General features: G+C 37.8%; 1 protein-coding gene across 1 annotated transcript; it reads left to right on the forward strand.

Moving 5' to 3' along the window:
- The first annotated feature begins 19857 nt into the window (after positions 1 to 19857).
- On the forward strand, positions 19858 to 20395 carry LOC148022794 (uncharacterized). Its single transcript, XM_087695128.1, has one exon. The coding sequence runs from the start codon at positions 19953 to 19955 to the stop codon at positions 20115 to 20117; it is 165 nt and encodes a 54-aa protein (XP_087551254.1). The 5' UTR covers positions 19858 to 19952; the 3' UTR covers positions 20118 to 20395.
- Positions 20396 to 20825: the final 430 nt, after the last annotated feature.

The following is a 20825-nucleotide window of genomic DNA, read 5'->3' on the forward strand; positions in this document are numbered from 1 at the left end:
CAAGTGGCCATCTTAGGCTACATCCTTATCTTGACTTTTCCATAGTCAATACTTATCTACTAACCTTGCACCTTTAGGAAACTATCACACATATACACACACACCCACAAACATCGAGCTTATATTCTCAACACCCCTCTAAAGTGAGTTGTTTACTTTACTTTGTCACCCATCTAATGTACCATTGCACAATTACAAGTGCTCTCTCTCTCTCAACACTTGTCATGTTTTGACTTTCTCGACTTCTTGTACATTAAATTTGAAAATCTTGGACTATCAAAAGTAGTTTCTCGAATAAAATAATCCATATCCCGTACCTCGACACCTTCCGAGATCAATACGACTACAAATATCTCATCATGAAAAATGTCATGTGAATGGCCATTGTGGCTAGGTAAGCCAAGTTTAGACTAGGCATGTTTATGACTTAGGCAAGTCAAGCAAATCAAAATTTGATTTGAAGAAGACTAAAAGAAAGTTAAAAATCTATAAGCTTTTAAAAGCTTAAAGAGAGAGAAGGAGATGTCGACAGGATGTTCCCCCCTCTCTTCTCATGATTTTCAATGCCATCATCATCCCCTCCTCTTTTTGAAAATTAAAGAGATTAAATAGAGACATGCAATCTTCTTTCCATGTCTTAGCAAAAGACTTGAGCTATCTCCTCCTTTTCTCAATTTGACAAGAGGCCCAAATTGAAGGAAGATCGCCCAAAAGCCAGATGAATCAATCATGGCATCTTTGGCACCCTCTCTGGACCTCAAAGAACAGATCGCCAACATCAGATTGTATCTTGAAAGCTCCTAAATAGCTAGATTAGCAAGATACCCTCCATAAAGAACTCCTCTTCTTGGTCACGACTCATGAGAACCCCCCTCCTTTCAATTAAATTATAAATATGAGGCATGAGAAGCCATAGAACACATTAGATTTGAGACAAGAGATGAGACTCTACTTGAAACAAAAGAGAAGAGCAATAGAGAGAAGGCAAGAGGAGAGCGAGAGAGATTATTCTTATTGCAAAAGACACGGGAGATACATTGCCACATTTCTAAGTCAAATCCCATCTCTTTCAACTTCATTCCCTTGTAAAATTGAAACTTTACTCGATTTTTTCTCAAATTCCTATTGTAGCCGTCTCTATCAAAATCAAATCAAGATGACCCATAGCTCTATTACTGAAGTCTTCTCTACAATTCTTTGATCGAAGACCATGGCCACAAAGAGGAAATTTGTAAGATCCGTGGGAGCGAGAGTCATTAATAATGTTGTGGAAGCTGTGGGAGCAAGAGTTGCTAATAATGCTATAGGTACGACCACTACAAATGGAATGGCAAGTACCGAAATTACAAATGAACTTACGAATACCAATAACAGCCAACCGCTCGTCATGAATCCCCATGTGCCATATTTGCCTAATATCTTAAATATTAAATACGACAAATAGATCAACTGATAAAGGATAATTGCATCCATGATAGTAGTGAAAGTAAAATTTGCATATAATCTCATGCATAGAAAATTTACTAAAGAGAAAATTTTCCTTAATAATTGCAATTCAAAATAATTAATTTAGATTGCATGGGATTTATTAGGAATGGGTTGTATGAAAAATACTGCACTACATGAAAATAATTTATGATTTTATTGTATCAAGTAGGAATTACAAAGAATTACATTCAAGGACTATGATTTTGCAATAAGAAATATTTAAGTAGTTAAATTTTAAATCCAAATTTTTACTAAATTGATGGAATCTCCAATCGATAGATACAAACACTAACTCTTAGAAAAATCTTGAAATAGAACTATTAGAATACTTTCCATGATAAAATATCCAAGGGTTTTGAATCTAGTGAGGCTAGACAAAGGATCAATAAAATATAGTTTAAAAAATGTTCATCACAAAAGCTTTTGCTCATAGAAGTCCTTTCAAAATCTTGGAAGGATTAATTGGTTGTCCAAATTCTAGAGGAGGAAAGCTTTGAAAAATTAACTCCTCGTTAAGATTTATCTTGGGCAAGATACCAAGGAGAAGAGTAATCCAACAGGATTATTGAAAAATATTGCCACTTAGGCTAAGTTTAGCCTTGATATTGTCACCCTAGGAAAATGGTTTTGTCTATAAAAAAACCATTAAGTTTGTTGTGTGTGATACACTTAAAGTAAGTTGTTTTTTACTGTAAATTAGATTATGATTTTTCTTAAATTTATCAGGATAAAGAATGGATAATAGGGCATAGATCGCCAATTGAGGCAGTATTCCTAAGCAGAGACCATCGACTGAGGCAGTGTTCTGATAGTAGGCACAGGATGATGCCAAGTGAGGCAGTGTTCCATAATGATGCTAGACCTTCCCAAGGTCAGTGTGAATAACCTACTCCAAGGGGTTTTTGTTTTCCCATCAGCGAGTATGGACCGGCCATGATGCGAAAGGTTTTATCATAGGGAATCCTAGTTTGGCAAGAGGAGATGAGGATACCAAGGGGCTTTGGTTGCAAATTCCTTAGACTCTTACGAACTGTCAACTACCCTTCGAGTCTAGAGAGTATTTTGGAAGTCTTGATACTAGTCTAGGGACTAAACTTAATGGAAATAAAACCTTCGAGTTGATATGATGTCTAGTCAGGGACAAGAAGCATTGTAAAAAGATGTTTTTTTAAAGAAAATGTGTAACAAAGAATTGCTTTACACTATTTTTGCGTTGTGAAATAGAGATATGTAACGAAATTGTGTCAGAAGATAATCAAAGAAGCTATTTTTATATGTCAAAGCTAAAGTGGTAGGTAATTAGGTAATTAAAAGTCCTCTATCAAGGGAAGCAATTGGATGGATCCCTGATAGGTCCATACCTATGGCTGGGTGGTATCAATTAGCCGAGAGCTTTTCCCAAAAATTACATTAGTAAATAGGCAAACAAATGGCCAACTAGATACTAGGTAGAATATGACTTGCATTTTTTTAGGGGGTGGAATGGGATTTTGCCTTATGGGCAAAAGGGTCGACATGCTACACTCCCCTTTGTCTCCCATTCTCTTTGAACCAACTGTAATGCAAGTTTTCTTCACTTCGAGTGATCCAGTGCGAAGTGGAAACTTGAAATACTGATGCTAGAGTTGATTGATAGGTGAGTCAACCAATATTAGGAACCTAGAACTCAAGTTGATCCTCATGGGAATGGCCGAAAACTTTCACTGTGAGGTAGGCTCAAGTGAGCCTCAACAGCAAACTCTGAGACATTCCATGGAGTCCCAGATGGCATTGTCTAAGATATCTCTTAATGGACTACTAAGAATGTGCCGACAAGAAAGCAACTCAGATTGGCACATCATAGTTGGTATTAGAGCCATGTTAACATAGGATACGACACAAGTATAAAATTAGCAAATATTTGTAATTACATCTTAAGATATATTTTCCTTAAGCTGTAAACTCTTCTGTTTGTTAATATATGTTTTTGATTTTTAGCAGAATGACAAACCTTGGGAACGATTCTTGATTTTCCAAGTCATGTTTATGTCAACATGCACTCATCTAGTTTTAGGTGGAGAAGCCAAATGATGCAAATATTAGTTAACCTTTGCCCTTGTATTGTGAAAGACGATGGATGTTAAGCGGAGGATACTATTACATTGATGCAAACCATCTTGCTTACCTCTAAACAATTTAAAGAGGGTGAAATGGATGGAAAACCTTAAGATTTCCAAGATTTATCTATTCTATGAGGCCAGAGTAAACTTAAACTTGTTCACCAAAGGATGACAAGTCAAATTAAACTAGTACATCTATGAGGAGGTCACAAAGATCATACCGACCGACAAAGTGATGGTTGTAGGTCACTCTAATTCTAGCAACTACAAAAAAAAATGGATTACCTGATCTTTCCCTAAAATATAGGTTTTTGGATATCCATTCCTAAAGCCCTAATTATTATTTAATGGATGTATCATAGTGCCATGCCTAGGTTTATAATAGAATATCCTCTTCCAAGAATAATATAAGCCTCTAAGCTACTCAAATAATGTATTCTCTTTCCTATTGATGTAAGGAATTGTTTTTGTCCATTTGTTGTAATCAACACAGGTTGCCACTTTAACAATTGAGAATAATGGAAAAATATTATCTACTTTATTGTACTTTTTTGTAAAATTTTTAAGAAGTCTACATTTGTTAAATCCTAATAGGACTAGGGTTATTACAAACTAATAGTAATTTATTTCAAGATAATGAAGCTTTGAAGAAAGTTCTTGTATTTTAGTAGGCTATATTTATATATGCCATGCATTTGTCAAATTATGAATGGCGAAATAACTTTATGACTATCTTAGAGAAAAAGTACGGTCCTTATCCCTCCTATCCAAAATGGCATTGGAGGAAATATGGGATGAATTGTTACATTGAGACTGATTGTCTCGACCATATGAAGATCAACCTTATGTGAATCCAATGGATGGAGAGCTTAAAGATCGTTGAACTATTGCTCTGTGATGACTCTGAATAGAATCCCATTCTTCATATTAATAGCTGACTAGTTTGCCAAAATCATTACTTATATGAAGAATTAACTAAGTTCATTCCACTCGATAGAGTTGCTATTCTAGGGCATGACCCTCGTCATAACAACTACAGAGAAGGATATCTAGATCTTCCTACTAAATACCGAATTTTGGATGTACATGCCGCAACTCCATTCGATAAAACTGTTGATCTATCTAAGATCCATGGATAAGCCAAAAGATAGAAACAATTTCTAGCTGTAATTGAAACTCTATTTTGATGTACATACCTTGACTATCAATCAAGAAGACTGAATAATAAATACTTCCTTTCCAAAATTTATGTGATCAAATTAAGCAAGTTAATATTTTTCTTGAATATTATTACCAAAAAATCATGAAAATTATTAAAATCTCTAGGATTTTACTTTGAACCTCAATAGCACAGAAGCTCAAGAGAAGAAATTTCTTTTTAAGCAGTATAAGTCACCAGACTTCCATGGTAAGGGGAAGGATACTCCAACCGAGGTGGAAACATGGATAGAATCTATGGAGGATTATTTCATTGCTACAAGGACTACACTGTTAAATCAAGCAATGCCCATCTTTGGTGGAAACAATGATGCAAGGACCATGGAATGTCCGAAAAATTGCTGTCACCTAGGATAGGCTTAAGGATGCTCTGTATGAAAGATACCTTCCATCCACATATCGAGCCTAGAAGATGAATGAATTTTTCAATTTAAAGTAGCTAAGCCTAAGCCTAGCATCTTACTACTCTACATTCCTAACGCTTCTAAAGTACGCACCATCGATGGATATTTTACAACAAGTATCCAAATTTTGCAATGGTCTAAATCCACCCCTGAATACACGTCTTGAGTCAATGTGACCATTAGACTTACAAGATACATTGATTTGACCAGCTCCAATAGTTCAAGTGGTGGAGCAAAGCCAAGAAATGCTAAAGTATGGAACAAAAACTGTCAAAACAAGGGCAACTCCCAAGGCTATGCAAAAAGAGCCCAAGGGCAGTATCAGCCAGATACGACAAAGAGAGCCAAGTCAAATGTGGTGGAAAACTTTGTACCCATAGGAAAATACAACAAGGCTCCAAGGTGCTTTTATTGTAAGGAACCAAGACACTTCAAGAGACAGTGCCCGAAGCTTGGCCCAAACAACTACTAAGGGCAATTTTGAGGGCAAAACCAAGTTGCCAAGGGCAAAGTTTTTGGAGTAACCTTGAAGGAGATAAGTGATGATGAAGATCCTACAATGGAAACTGATATGGAAAGAGCAAGAGTACATGCCACTCTCAACAAGAAGGCCGAATCGCCAATTCTCGATGATCCAGACACTAGCAAATTAATGTAAACCCTTTTGAATTTTAATTGACTGTGGAAGTACCTATTCTTTCATATCATCAAGGTGTGTAAAAACGCTAGGCATAGACACTATTCTTGCACCTAGATTGCTTGTGGATCTAGCAAATAGTAAAGAAGTTCTTTTAATACAACAGACTAGCAAGGTAGAATTTAGTTTGCATGTCAATTCTTCCAAAATGGATTTTCAAATTATGAATCTCGGGGTTTATGAATGTCTATACTGGGTATGAATTGGTTAATTCCAAACAACACCTATATCCATTGCAGAAAGGGTCAAATTACATTTCAAAACTTAGAAGGAGAAAAAGTAGCCAGTCACAGAGAAGTGGAAAAACCTAAAGTTTAGCTCATGAATAGTTAAAGGACTGAAGAAAGGATTTCCTGTCTACCTACTAAGCTCAACAAGGTCGAGCAAGATAGTAAAACCAAGGACCCAACCATCTTGGTCAAAATATTATGCATATGTTTTTTCAAAAGATCTGATAGAGCTTCCACCATCAAGAGAGGTAGATCATGAGATCAAACTCATTCCAGGTGGCACTGCTCCTATAGCCAAGACACCCTATCCGATGTCAATTCTTGAAGCCATTGAGCTAAAAGAAAAACTCAAGTAGTTAATAAACCAAGGATACATCCAGCCAAGTAATTCACTATCCTCAATACTATTTCAATAAAAGAAAGATGGAACAGTCCATCTTTGTATCAATTACTGCAAATTGAACCAGGTGGTAGTGAAAAATAAATATCCAATCCCAAGGATAGATGAGTTGCTTGATTGACTCCAAGGAGCAAATATATTTTCAAAGATTAACCTCAAATTAGGCTACTATAAAATAAGAATCAAGGAGGAAGATATCCCCAAATCCACCTTTAACACAAGGTACGGTCATTACAAATTTATTGTGATGTCATTTGGATAAATGAATGCTCCTGCCACCTACAATAGATTAATGCAAGACATTTTCAGAGCTTATCTTGATGATTTCTTTCTTTGATGATAACCTAACATATTCCAAGGATGAAGAAGACCATGAACCACAACTGCAAATAGTTCTTGAGACAATGAGAACTCACAAGCTTTATGCTAAGAAGAAGAAATGAGCTTTCTTTAAGAAGTAGATTGAATATCTAGGGTTCATAGTATCAACAAATGGAATTTTGGTGGATCCATTCGAGGTCAAATATGTATAAGATTGGCCACCTCCAACAATGGTTAGAGAAGTGTGAAGCTTTCTAGGGCTAATGGATTGGTATAGAGTCCTCATGAAAGACTATGCCTTGATCGATGCACCTCTTACTAGCCTACTCAATCAAGAAGCAGGTCGCCATTATATGGATGTATATTGAGCAATCCATCTTTGAAAAACTTGAGCATAGTTTGGTAACTGCCCCTATTTTAAGGCTGTCTGACCTAAATAAGGAGTTTGAAGTCATAACTGACACAAGCTCTCTTACATTAGGATGCATGCTTATGCAAGAAGGATATCCAATAGCCTATGTTTCATGGAAATTAAAGACTCATGTAAGGCTCAACAAGGCCCTTTCTGAAGGCTTTCTTGCCAATTGGTTAGCTACTATAGTACCAATCCGAAAGGCTAGAGATGCTATGGTTTCCACTAACTATAGAAACATCATGGTTGGCCATATACTAGCCAAGCCTTATGGACCAGTACTAGAGTATGAGTGAGATAATGGGCGAAGATGCACCAACATTAGGCCTTAATATAGTCAGAAAAATCTTCTATTGGGAGAGACTCAAGGGTGATGTATTCAAGTATGTTATCGAATGCCTAAAATGTTAGAGAATTAAAGCTGAAATGCATCAAGTTGATAGGTGAGCTCCAACCACTTGACATTCCTCAAATGAAATGGGAATACATTAGCATGGACTTTATAGCTGGGTTATCCCCAGTACAAGGAGGATATAATTCAATTATGGTAGTCTTTGATATGTTGACAAAAGTTACACACCTGATTCTTGTAAAAACCAATTACAAGGCTTTCGATATCACTAGAATTTTCATCAAGGAAATTTTTAGATTACATGGATTACCATAGAGAATCATCAGTGATTGTGATTCTCTCTTCACATCAAACTTTTGCAAGAGCTTGTTTTGAAGCTCCAAGAACCTAGCTATGCTTCAGTTTTTCTTACCATCCCCAAACTCATGATCAGACAGAGTGGGTTAACCAAATTATTGATAATATACTTAGAGCTTATTGAAACAAATAACCTAAGCGATGGATCCAATACCTACCCTTAGTTGAATTTTCCTACAATGCATCATATCATCAAAGTATTTAGATGACTCCTTTCTAGGCATTGTATGGGCAAGATTTTCTTATGCCACTAAGTTTTTCTTATCCTACCCTATGGGTAGAAGCATCTAAGAAAATGTTGGGAGAAACGGATCAACAAGTAAAGGCTATCATGCAAGATATTCAAACTGCCAAGGATTGGCAGAAAGCATATGCTGATCATCGAAGACAAGAACACATTTTCAACAAAGGTGACATGATTTTTATTCAAGTTCGCCCAAAGAAAAGTTCCTTATCTTTGGATAAATTTAAGAAGTTAAGTCCCATATATTGTGGACCATATAAGGTGCTAAAATGTCTATGACCTAATGCTTATAACCTACAACTCCCTTACAACTTGAAAGTGCATAATGCATTCCATGTCAGTATATTGAAAGCCTATGTTCCTAACCTGGATCATGTACTTAATTATCAATAACTTGTATTGCCATGTCAAGGAGCTCTTGAACTTCAACCAGATAGGATGCTTGATATGTGAAAGAAAGTTCTAAGGAGTAAAATTCTTAGGGAGTACCTCATCCAATGGAAAGACCATCTTGAAGAGGATGCCACTTGGGTTGATGAAAAATCACTATGTAACCAATATCCCCAATTTCATTCGAGATGAGGACATCTTGATTCCTCTAAGGGGAAGAGGATGTAATGTTTCGACTTTTTCTACATTAAATTTGAAAAGCTTGGACTATCAAAAGTAGTGTCTCGAATAAAATAATCCATTTCCCATACCTCAACACCTTCCGAGATCAATATGGCTACAAATACCTCATCACGAAAGTAATCCATATCCGGTACCTCAACACCTTCCGAGATCAATATGGCTACAAATACCTCATCATGAAAAATGTCATTTGAATGACCATTGTGGCTAGGTAAGTCAAGTTTAGACTAGGTATGTTTATGACTTAGGCAAGTCAAGCAAATCAAAATTTAATTTAAAGAAGACTAAAAGAAAGTTAAAAAGCTATAAGATTTTAAAAGCTTAAAGAGAGAGAAGGTGACCTCAACAAGATGTGCCACCCCCTCTCCTCATGATTTTTGTTGCCATCATCATCCCCTCCTTTTTGGAAATTGAAGAGATTAAATAGAGACATAAAATCTTATTTCTCTATCTCAAAAAAAGACTCGAGCTATCGTCCCCTTTTCTCAGTTCAGTATAGCAAGAGGCCCAAATTGAAGAAAGATCACCCAAAACCCAGGCGAATTAGTCATGGTATCTTTGGCAGCCTCTCTGGACCTCAAAGAACTAATCTCTCACATTAGATTGCATCTCGAAAGCTCCCAGATAGCTAGATTATCAAGATACCCTCCACAAATAACTCCTCTTCTTGGTCACAACTCATGAGAACCCCCTCCCTTCAATTAAACTATAAATATGAGGCATGAGAATCCATAGTATACATTAGATTTGAGACAAAAGAGGAGACTCTACTTGAATCAAGAGAGAAGGCAAGAGGAGGGTGAGATAGATAATTCTTATTGCAAAAGACAAGGGACATACTATGCCGTATTTCTAATCATAATCCCATCTCTTCCACCTTCATTCCCTTGTAAAATTGAGACTCTACTTGATTTCTTCTCAAATTTCTATTGTTTTCGTCTCTATCAAAATCAAATCAAGACGACTCATAGCTCTATTATCGAAGTCTTATCTACAATTATTTGATCGAAGACCATGGCCCCAAAGAGAAAATTTGTAAGAGCCGTTGTCGGAGGGGTTTTAGTCGAAAGGTTGTATCCATTGAGGATCAGAGAGAGAATGAATTGGAGAAAAGGAGATTGAAGAGAAGAAAAAGAATAGGTAGGAGATTCAAATGAATCCCAAGAATGTTGGAAATCAAGTTCTCTTCAAGACATGTCCATACATCATGACTCAAGCATAAAACCTTCTGCACTCCAAATAAACTTTAGTCTTGTGTATTCTTGGTTATTATAGTAGTCATAAGCTGAATATTTGATGGTGGCTAACCTCCATGAAAAATGATTCTTGGATTATCTAGGCAGTGTCTACTACTACTCGGAAGCAATCTCAAAGCATTAGATCTCATGGGGCTCCCTATTATACCAAAGACACGCACCAAAATATTGGCTTCTTCTCTTCTGCCTCATACGATAAATCTGATGGTTCTATTGGCTCCAAAAGGGGGCTAAAACCCCAGGACACTTGCTTGGAATTCTCTCAAATCACTCCTTCTCCCCTCCTCCCCCATTTGGAGTGTTGTTTGCTGTCTGAAAACTACGATCGCACGTCGCGCGATTTCGAGAGTCCTTTATTTTTTCATGAGATTTCCCAAAACTAGTTGAAAAGCCACTTGCTTTTTGCATGTCACCCTATTCTAGAATTTTTCTACACCTTTTTAGGATATTTACAAGAAATAATATCCAAAATATCAAATATAGGCTAAATTTGTTCAAAAATCTCCTATTTTTGAACCATCCATACTATGGGTACTAACACTAATGACTAATATGACATTAACTCTCCAGATTAATAAGAAAGCCAAATAATGATGCACTCCAGGGTTTTTCACACTATGTTCGCATAGCGGTATGACATCCACCCTCTCTGAAGAACTTGCACATCCTCCACTATGTGCCAAAGTCCTAGTTGTCACCGAATTCGGAGTCTTCCTCATCCTCTACAAAACCATATCCTTTGCTTCTTCATCTTCCATATCTTCCTAGCTAGCCCTTGTATCATGGCCACTATTTTCATCCAATTCTAGTAACTCATAGGCAATAGATTCCCATCTCTTGAATAATTTGATTCTTTTCCTTACTACCAAAATTATTATGGTTTTCCACCATTCGATTAATACTTTAGCACCAAACCGAATTTCATATATTTTCCCTTCCTCATTATCTTGCCTAATTTCCCATCCAATCCCGATTGGGCTCATATCAACAAGTAATGATAGGCTTTCCATGTGAATAATCAGCCTTTCTCAATGTAGGAGCAGATTTCAAGAGTTGCTTCAATTTATCCATTGCTTTTTTATGCTTCCTTTCCTAGTGAAACCTCTGACCTTTCTTCAAGAGCTGATATAGAGCATCAGCTACATGTGCAAAATGAGGGATCCATATCAAATAGAATACATATAACCCAAGAATATACAAACCTCAGATACATTCGTGCATACATCTTGCGCCCATAGGGCCCACACATATGCCCAACAATCAAAACCTCTTCAACTCCAAAGACTAACTTTTGTCTAGAAAGAGTTAAATACACCTCTTCTAGATGCATCAAAAATATTTCACAATCAACAATATGGTCTGCAACAAACTGTCTACACCCATGAGCATCCATCTCTTCATTCTTTTCATCCACTACACACCCTTTGATCAAAACATAATCCAAGAAGAGCATTGTCAAACTGTGGTATAAAATCCCTGAGTATCCTATTCATAGTATTTATCATGTGTGCCACTGATTTTGTTACACTATTCGAGAAAGTACACATCCGTACTAACCCCAAGGGAGTCTTTATGGTTTTGATATCCCTACTCTCGAATGCAAGCTAAAATTTTTCATACCCCGTGTAAAGATCACCCAAAGAATAGATCGCTCTACCTACAAAAGCCCCTAAAATTCATCAACCACACGACCTACATCCACATTTATTATGGTCACTTCATTGTAAAAGACAAGTCTTGAATAAATCTCAAATCCCCATTCTTTTCGGGTACAATAAACCAACGATTTGAGTATGAGGATGAAGAGGCTCCAAGATCTTCATACACATCTTTTTTTTTAGCAAATGCATTAGCTTTGGCAAGTAAGCTTTAGGCACTGGAATAGGCCTCCACTCCCATGGTACATATGGCACATTAAATATTACCATAGGAGAGATAACATTCGGATCCACACAACCTATCTCAACAGTTGGTTGAAATGCAAATGCTTTCCCATGCTTAGCCAACACCTGCATAAAATAGTATCTTTCAACATGCAAAAGAAACCCTTATGCACCAACTTGCACCCCTATAATGTTTCAGCTATAAATTGATGACCTATATCTTTAGGAGCCCATAAACTTAGCTATCTTGACACTTTCTCATATAGACCTTCATTGTCTGATGGATGTGGCAAAGCAACTGGTTTCAAATTTTTGTCAATTGTCTTATATTTTATATTGACAATTGCTTTAGTCCATTGTAATCCTTGTTACAGAGCAAACAATGCTATTATATCATACATGTCCAAAGAATGTACTGACAACACTCTATTTTCTGCCTCATTTTCTACATGTATGGTTGTTGAAATTTCATCTATAGTGTCAGTAATATTCAGCCCATAAAAGAGACCTGAAATTCCTTCATGCTCTCAGTTCCTTAGCAACCCATTTCATGGATATGCATTTAGCCTTGCATATGGCTTTCATAGGCTTAAAGCAACATGAATTGTTTGTTGTAAATTGAGAAGAACCAGTAGCAATAAATACATGCTTCATTTCATGAGGAGACGAGTACATCCTTAAAACAACACTACTGTAGCCCCACATTACAATAGTGCTCAATGAAAATCCAGTTCTTTGAATTGCCTTGCATTTCAAGGAAAAGGAGATCACTCTCAAAGCATATCACGATTCCTAGGATGATTAACAAAAATGGTAAGAAATTGGACTTCTTTCCTCCCATCCTTGCTTCAGACTCTTGTATAAGCAGCAGAACCATCATCAAGCAGAAGTGCTACTCTTCTTATACCTCACCAATTGTAACTTTTACATTAGGACACATAGCATAGAGATCCATCAAAGAATGATTTGTAGCCCTCATACACCAACCATGATTAGTGTCCATAGGCCATGCACCATTCTCACACAAATGACATTAATTTTGGACCCATGTTCAAGCAAAGCAACACAAGGAGTTTCATACTCCCCTATTTTCACTACCGTTTCAATGGTAGTCCCCCCGAGGGGTCCACCTATAAGAAATCATCTATATAACGTGCGTTCAAAGGATATTAAGAAATACTCTTTCTTTACATGCTATAAGGTCTTAAAATGACCTCTTTTACTTTACTAAACTTACAATTTTTTTTCACATCATAATTTTAAAACCATTTTTATAGATATAACTATGTAAATTTTACTAAATGTAATATCCTTTCTTTTGAACTCACGTAGTATCTTACATGTTCTATAAGGTGGACTCCCCGAGGATAGCCCCTGCCTAGTGATTTCTTGTGTAATGACTCCGAGGAATAAATCCTAGAGTCTCTTCCCCATAGTGGTGCATTTGCCTTACTCCACCATGCATATTGCTATAATACAATGCATTTTCACTCGCTTTCTTCTCTTTTCTACATGCTGCCCACTTATTACTAGCATCCTCCATTGATAAACTAGCACTTACATCATGCTCATATTCAGCCCAAATACCCAACAAACTAGATTCATCTTTAAATTGTAGCAATGTACTACTGGTATCACCAAGAAATTGATGCTTCCTCTTAATTATGTCAATGATTTCGTTATGAAATGCTCCCTTGTTGATGCCAAGCATCTCTCCTAAAGGGATTAAAATCCATTCTTCAAGAATATTCTTGAGATTTGTGGCTGTCTCAATATTAGACTACAACTTATGTCCTGGCTACTCGCCCTTCTTTTTTCCCTCTTGTTTGCTATCCTATTTTTGCTCTTGTAACCTCTTCCATAACATGCTCGGGAGGTGGTTGATTTGCAGCTTTAGGCTAATCCACACTTCTTCTTGTCATTCTTTTAGATATCCCTACATTATCTTCATCTCTCTTCCATTTCTCTTCCACAAGTACATCTGTATTTTTTTACTTTTGCTAAATATGCATACACTGAATATGTATCTACCGTGTTGATTCCCACGCAGTTATGTCAAAAATGTCTTGCCCTGCATGAGACATTTTACTATCATTAGCTTTCCTCTTTTCAGCTACATGCAAAGCATGTGTCCATGTTGCAGCCTTTGGATTGAGTGGCCAGCCATTCTATCCAATTGTAGACCAAAAAGTAGTAGTATGTACAGTCACATAAGCATTTCGGACAGACAACAACTTTTGCATATATCCCTTTCCAAAATTCAAAGCAAGAGGCAATCTCGTTTCTTGTGCATGGATCTTGCCATCTTTCCAAAAGATGAGCTATTATGCCAAGGCCTCTTGATAAGTAGCACAATCCTTCCTTTCATGCTGTAAACTATTACACCACATACATCTTTTCCCTGGTTTAGGGACGTCCCCTTTCCTCTTATCCTTTCTCATCCAATTTTGCAACCTTCAATTGAAGATCCCACATGCCTTTAACCAATTCATCTAATACATCTTCCCTAATACAGTGAGAATAGTAGGTGCAACCATAGGGTTAGCCACAGAAGCAGGTGGCTTATTGGATACATCAACTGTTTTTCTTGTAACAATGGGCAAGCTAGACACATGCAATCTTTCTCTTCTTCTATGCTTTTTCACTAGTGCAATAACAACATCCTTAACATGCCTCCACTCTATTTTAATCCCTATCTTTGTAGTCTGATCTCAGTTTGATACTCTAATAAATCATCAAGCTTCTCTTGAAGCTCAGGATCTCTTGCTTGTAGAAACACTTCAATTTTTTGACTTGCAACAGCCTGTTGTTTTGTAAGATCTAACTGCTCAAACCAATTTTCAAATTCTCTTAATATTTCTTTAGCCACAAGACCCTTATTGGGTTGTAGAATCCACTCCTAGAAAGTCTTACGGGTAATCAAACTGGTGTCTTCAATATAAAATTCTTCCTCGAGTGCCTTCTTGAAAGCTACCCAGCCAGCATCCTATATATACAACTCAGTAGCTCGGGCTTTCAATTCATATACAGTGACCCATACAAAAAACTAGCTCCATGCAAATCAAGCCACCCAAAAGAACTCCATCTTTTGAGTATAGTTATGCAAATATGCATATACATTCCTACCATTAAACAACTTCATCTCACGCTCTATTGCCTACAGAGCATTCATCACAATAGTTTCTGTTTGAGTAGAAGCTTTCATCACCTATTATTGTTGTTGTGCTTGAATAAGCATTTTCATATTTTACACTAATTGCTACAAAACATCACTAGAAATTGTGAGCCTTGAAGGTTCTCCCATCTTGCCTTTCCTTTTGATGACCTTTCATGTCAGGTTTACCAATATGTTGGAGGGATTTTAGTTGAAAGGTCATATCCACCAGGGATCAGAGAGAGAAGGAAGTAGAGAATAGGAAATAGAAGAGAATAAAAAGAATATGCAAGAGATTCAAATGAATCCCAAGAATGTTGGAAATCAAGTTCTTTTCAAGACATGTCCATACATCATGACTCAATCATAAAACCTTTTTCCCTATGTATTCCTAGTTATTACACTAGTCATAAGTTGACTGTTTGATGGCTAATCTCCAAGACAAATGATTCTTGGATTATCTAGATAATGTCTACTATTGCTCAGAAGCAATCTCTAAGCATTAGATCTCCTAGAGCTCCCTGTTATACAAAAAACACACACCAAAATACTAGCTTCTTCTCTATTGCTCCTTAGATGGCAAATCTAATGGTTTTGTTGGCTCTGAAAGGGGCGTAAAACCCCAAGACACTTGATTAGAATTCTTGTACATCACTCCTCCCCTCCTCCCATCTGAAGTGCTATTTAATGCCTAAAAATTGTGATCACACACCGCGCGATTTCGAGAGCCCATCCTTTTTTTTCATGATATTTGCCAGAACTGGCTAAAAATCCACTTTCTTTTTGCATATCACTCTATTCTAGAAGTTTTCTACACCTTTTTAGGACATCTACAATAAATAATATCCAAAATATATAAAATAGGCTAAAATTATTCAAAAATATTATATTTTTGAATCATTCATACTATAGATATAACACTAATCACTAATATGATATTGACTCTCCATATTAATAAGAAAGCCAGATGATGATGCACTCCAAAGGTTTTTCACATTGTCTCTGCATAGGGGCACAACATCGCTATCGAAGGGGGTTTTTGTCGAAAGGTTGAACCCACTGGGGATCAGAAGTAGAAGGAAGTAGAGATAGGAGATGGAAGAGAAGATAGAGAATGCCCAAGTGGTAAACACTACAAAGACAAATCACAATGAATTGAATCAATATGTATTGAAAGAACCTGGATTCTTTGCACTACTCTGAAGCAATCTCTAGGCATTAGATCTCCTGGAGCTTCTTCGTAGAACAAAACATGCATAAAAATTAAGCTCCTTCTCTGCTACTCGGAACCCAAATCTGATGGCTCCGCTGGCTCCGAAAGGGGGGTAAAACCTCAGGACACCTAAGCACGGATCTCCCAGATCACTCCTTCTTCTTCTTTCAGTTCAATTTGCAAATTTCAGCCTGTTTACAGCAATCATGACGCACATGATTTTATCAATCTGTCCCTCTTGTGAAAATCCTCTAATTGGCTAAAAAAGCAACTAGCTTTTTGCATGCCATCCTAATCTAGAAGTTTTTTTCTAAAATTTTTGGATTTTTACAATAAATAATATAAAAAATAAGCTAAAATGATCCAAAAATCTAGTAATTTTGGATAATCCATGCAACTCACACTAGTAGGAATGGCTCAGATCACATTGACTCTCTAGATCGATAATGATGCAAAGAGTAGCCGAGACCAATCTACCGTTGTTATCCTGGACCCATAGGTTGATTAGACAACATGTTAGGCGTATACCTCTTGCTATATATGCAGGAGGGATGGGTCATAATCTTATGCATCTAGTTTAGGGCTGTGAGGCCTATTTTTCCTTCTTGGAAAGGAGCATATTATCGTATATCTGTATTTTTTCGGGGAGAGATGTGTCAGTGCTATTTTGTTTTATTTTGTTAGGCCAAGAGGGCCAATTGTCTGTTTAGTACGGGTGCGGTTAATGGTTTCTTGTTTTAGTCCTATGCTAGACAGGTTCAAAGAAGAGCTTGGAAGGAGCCTTTGTTGTGCAAAAGCTTCTCGTGGCCCTATCCAGGTGATATCTCTCCTTTACGAGTAATGAGTTTTTAATGCTATGTGTGTCTGTGTACTTTGTAGGGGATTTTTTTTTCTTGTTGGGGACCAAAAACCAAGGCATGAAGTCCCAGGTTTAGGTTAGGTATGACTGAGGGAGGGCTGAGTAGTCCTTGCCTCCTGTAAAGACATTGCCAGGCATCGAAAGACCTGTTTTAGGAAGTAGTCCTAGTGACCCTATTCTGCTAGCCTGCTAGGCAGTCGTTCTAGGAGTTCTTGTTAGTTGTGAGGCAGTTAGAGAAGCCTGCCGAAGGAAAAAATGATAATGTAAAAAAACCCTGAATATCTGAAAGACAATAAATATATAGAAAGGTGTGTAAAAAGGGACTCTAACCCCTCTAAAAATAGAAAAGCAAAGAAAGGAAAATTTGTAAGTAGTTGATCATCACCTTGCGAAGGTCTGGTAGGTTCCTAGGGACGAGTCAGACCCGGGGGGGCCGATGCCTTGTCTTCCTAGGGGTGGCGTCTCGTTGGAAAAGAAGAAAGTAAGGAAGGTTGGAGTGAAAATAAAAGTGAGCGTCAGAAAAAGATTAAGTGTCACCTTGCGAGGGCTTGGTAGGTTCTTGGGTACCGAGACAGGACCTAAGGCTGATGCCCTATTCTCCTTGGGTCACTACGCTCAGCTCCCTCCTTTTTACATGCCCAAGTATGAAAGAATAAAAACCTAAAAGAAAAAATGTGCTAAAAGGCACTCGAGCTACACTTATGGATTTTTGATAATTTTTCCGACTACTATGCAGGTTCTCAGGAGTTGCTAGTCAATGCGGGATGTCAATCCGGACGCCCAGGATTTTTCACAGCTCGACTCAGAGTCCGGACGAAGAAGGAGCCAACAAATGGTCAAGATTTGAAATGGTGGCCAAACTTTGGACCAAAAGGGGATGTGCCCTTTGGGAGCTTGGAACCCCCCCCCCCCCCCCCCCAAATTTTATGCAAAGAAGATGAAGAAATCGTGATGAAGAAAACGTGGAGAAGAGGATGTGAACAAGCGGCACATTTTTCGCTCCATCCATGATGATGGTGATTGTCACGCTGAATGTACCCCATGCAATCGACTTTTTTTTTTCTTCCAATTGACAAAATGGTTGTAATCCCACGATCATTGCAATGAATCGAAAACACATTCTTTATGAGATGGATCTACCATTCAAAAAATGGACCAATGAAACGATGTCGTACTGCTGCGCATCCGAGGTGTGAAATCCACCCAAAAGTTGTGTGTGTGGGATTTGATACTTTGTACATACTTAGTCGTTATGTTTGCATTTTTATTCTACGTGGGTAATATAGTAAAGAGAGGCTAGAAAAGGGTACTGTTGTTGGCAGTGCATTGGTTGGTATGTATGCCATGTGTGGTTTATTTGCAGAAGCACAAAAAGTGTTTGACAAGCATCGACTTTGTAGCGTAATCTCATGGAACATGTTAATTTCTAGATACATCCAACAGGGAGTTGTTGGGAAAGCACTTCAGTGTTTTGAATAGATGCAGGTTGAGGGGTTCTTTCCAGACAAAATCACTTTTGTTTGCATTTTGAAAGCTTGTGGAATGACAAGAGCTATAAACACGGGCCAAAAAGTACATGCTCAGATTATTGAAGGAGGTTTGCTAGTGAAAGATCTTTTTGTTGGCAATGCTATAGTCGACATGTATGCTAAATATGGTCATGTAGGAGCAACAACCAAGGGTATAGAAATGTATTGTGAGATTGTTAGAGAGGGTTTACTAGAAAATGACATTATTCTGAAAAAGCCATGGATGGCTATTTGAAAACGAATGACTATTTTTAAAATGGGGCTTTTTGAAATTGAGAAGAGCAGAGCAGAAAGCATACGAATTGGAATCGGAGAGGATCTCTGCAACTGGGAAGAAAAAGCTACGGGAAAGAAAAGAGAGATTTTTCGCTAATCAGAGGGGGAGTTCTGCAATTTTGGAAGGAGGGAAAAAATCGAGGAAGGACGCTGAAGAAAAAAAATCCAGGAGAAGGGCTTCATGTGCTGGTTAATGTTCGGTTACGACGATGAGTCAAGGGAGACTCCTTCTTTGGGAGGCCTCATTATGCGCCTTGTGGCAATCAAAACTACTTTCTTCCCACTCTTTTGAATCGAGGGGTGTACCAATAATCATATTGATCCAGTAAATACCCCGGATGCAAAAAGCTCAGATGGCAATGACGATTCTGAACCCTGTAGGTCCCTAACTCATTACAGGAAAAGAACATCAGACTGAAATTTTATAATAATAGCCACTGCACAGATCAATTCCGCACATCCCTGAGAGATTGGAGCTTCTACAGAAGCATAATCAAATCAGAATCTCGCCAGGTTACCTCAGTGGGCAATGAAGAGATCTTCGAATTAGTTTTCTGGGAGGGAAAGCAGAATTTGTAATTCCACGATTGTTTTTTTTTTGTTCTCATGGAAGAATAGTACTTTGGACTGCGGGAAGAAGAAAGAAAGGAGTACGATGCAAGGAGGGGGGATCTATCAAAAGGGAAGCTTGCAGAGTTTGACTGAGGGGACTAGAATCCATCAAGGGTGCTCGACTAAAGACTTGCTGATCATCATGTAGAAGACAGAGAGGTGGAGAGATTGAATGTGGAACTGGCGTTTGGTTCGCAACTAGTGTGAGTTCGGGCTTCAAGGCTGACGAAGCAGGAGACCTGAGCTGTGACTGAAGATCGATCGACCGATCGATCGCATCATCCTTCGCAACGCCTTCACCTCGTGGATGAAGCCATGCCGTTCGGACGCCTTCTAGAAATTGAACCACCAGGACCTACACGTTACCTGATTGGAGCAATTGTGATGATGTTGGGAGTGGTCTTATCTGTTGGATACATGATGTTCAGAAACAAGCATGTGCCCTGCACAACAATATACGGGAAACAGACAACCAAGTAAAGTGGAAACTGGTAATTGCCAATTCAAAAAGTGAAGAATTTGGTGGCTAGCACAGTGTCTGGATCCTTGCAGTAGTTGTTGGATGCATGCACCATTGGTATATCAAAAGTCAATTTGTGGGTAGGGATTGTTTCCTCACTTGACTGCTAGCACCCTCATTGTATCAGTAGAACAAGTGTTGTATGAGGTGTCAGCAGATGATATCAGAATGAACAGTCTGTTTTAATGCATTGAGACTGGCACCTGTCTATTCTTGTGGGTAAGCTATGGAATATCTGTAGGTTTCATATTCCCTGTTCTATTTATGGGAAAAGGGAGGCTCTAAAGCTTATGTTCGTAGCTCATTTACTCATCTACAAGGTCAAAGGATTCTTTTAATGTGGTAAATGATAGTTGACGTGAGCTGAAGGCGTCAGATTATCAAGATATCAATTGGTATAAAAAACAAGTCATCTTGTAAGCTTATGAAGAATGCAAATGAATACATGGTTTTAGATCAACCTATGGCCAACTCTCTTGTTCTTGGAAGGGAGCCACCTCTGAAAGACATGCCTGCAACATTGACTATTGCTCGAGATATTGTTCACCTCATCATTTGAAATCAAGTTCCCTATGGGTTTATTGTTAAGTCTGTGGATCCATAGATCCATCCCTTGGTTGATGCTGCTAAAAGGACAATGCTGAAATTTGTGTTTGTAGTTGATAACC

The sequence above is a fragment of the Lygodium microphyllum genome, chromosome 16 (genome assembly GCF_053477565.2).
Source record: "Lygodium microphyllum isolate KBCC chromosome 16, Lygodium_microphyllum_v1.1.10, whole genome shotgun sequence".
Taxonomy (NCBI): Eukaryota; Viridiplantae; Streptophyta; class Polypodiopsida; order Schizaeales; family Lygodiaceae; genus Lygodium; species Lygodium microphyllum.

What these genes read in the sequence shown, in the direction of transcription:
- LOC148022794 (XM_087695128.1), top strand. Translation starts at nt 19,953, where the DNA reads ATGCCGTTCGGACGCCTTCTAGAAATTGAACCACCAGGACCTACACGT.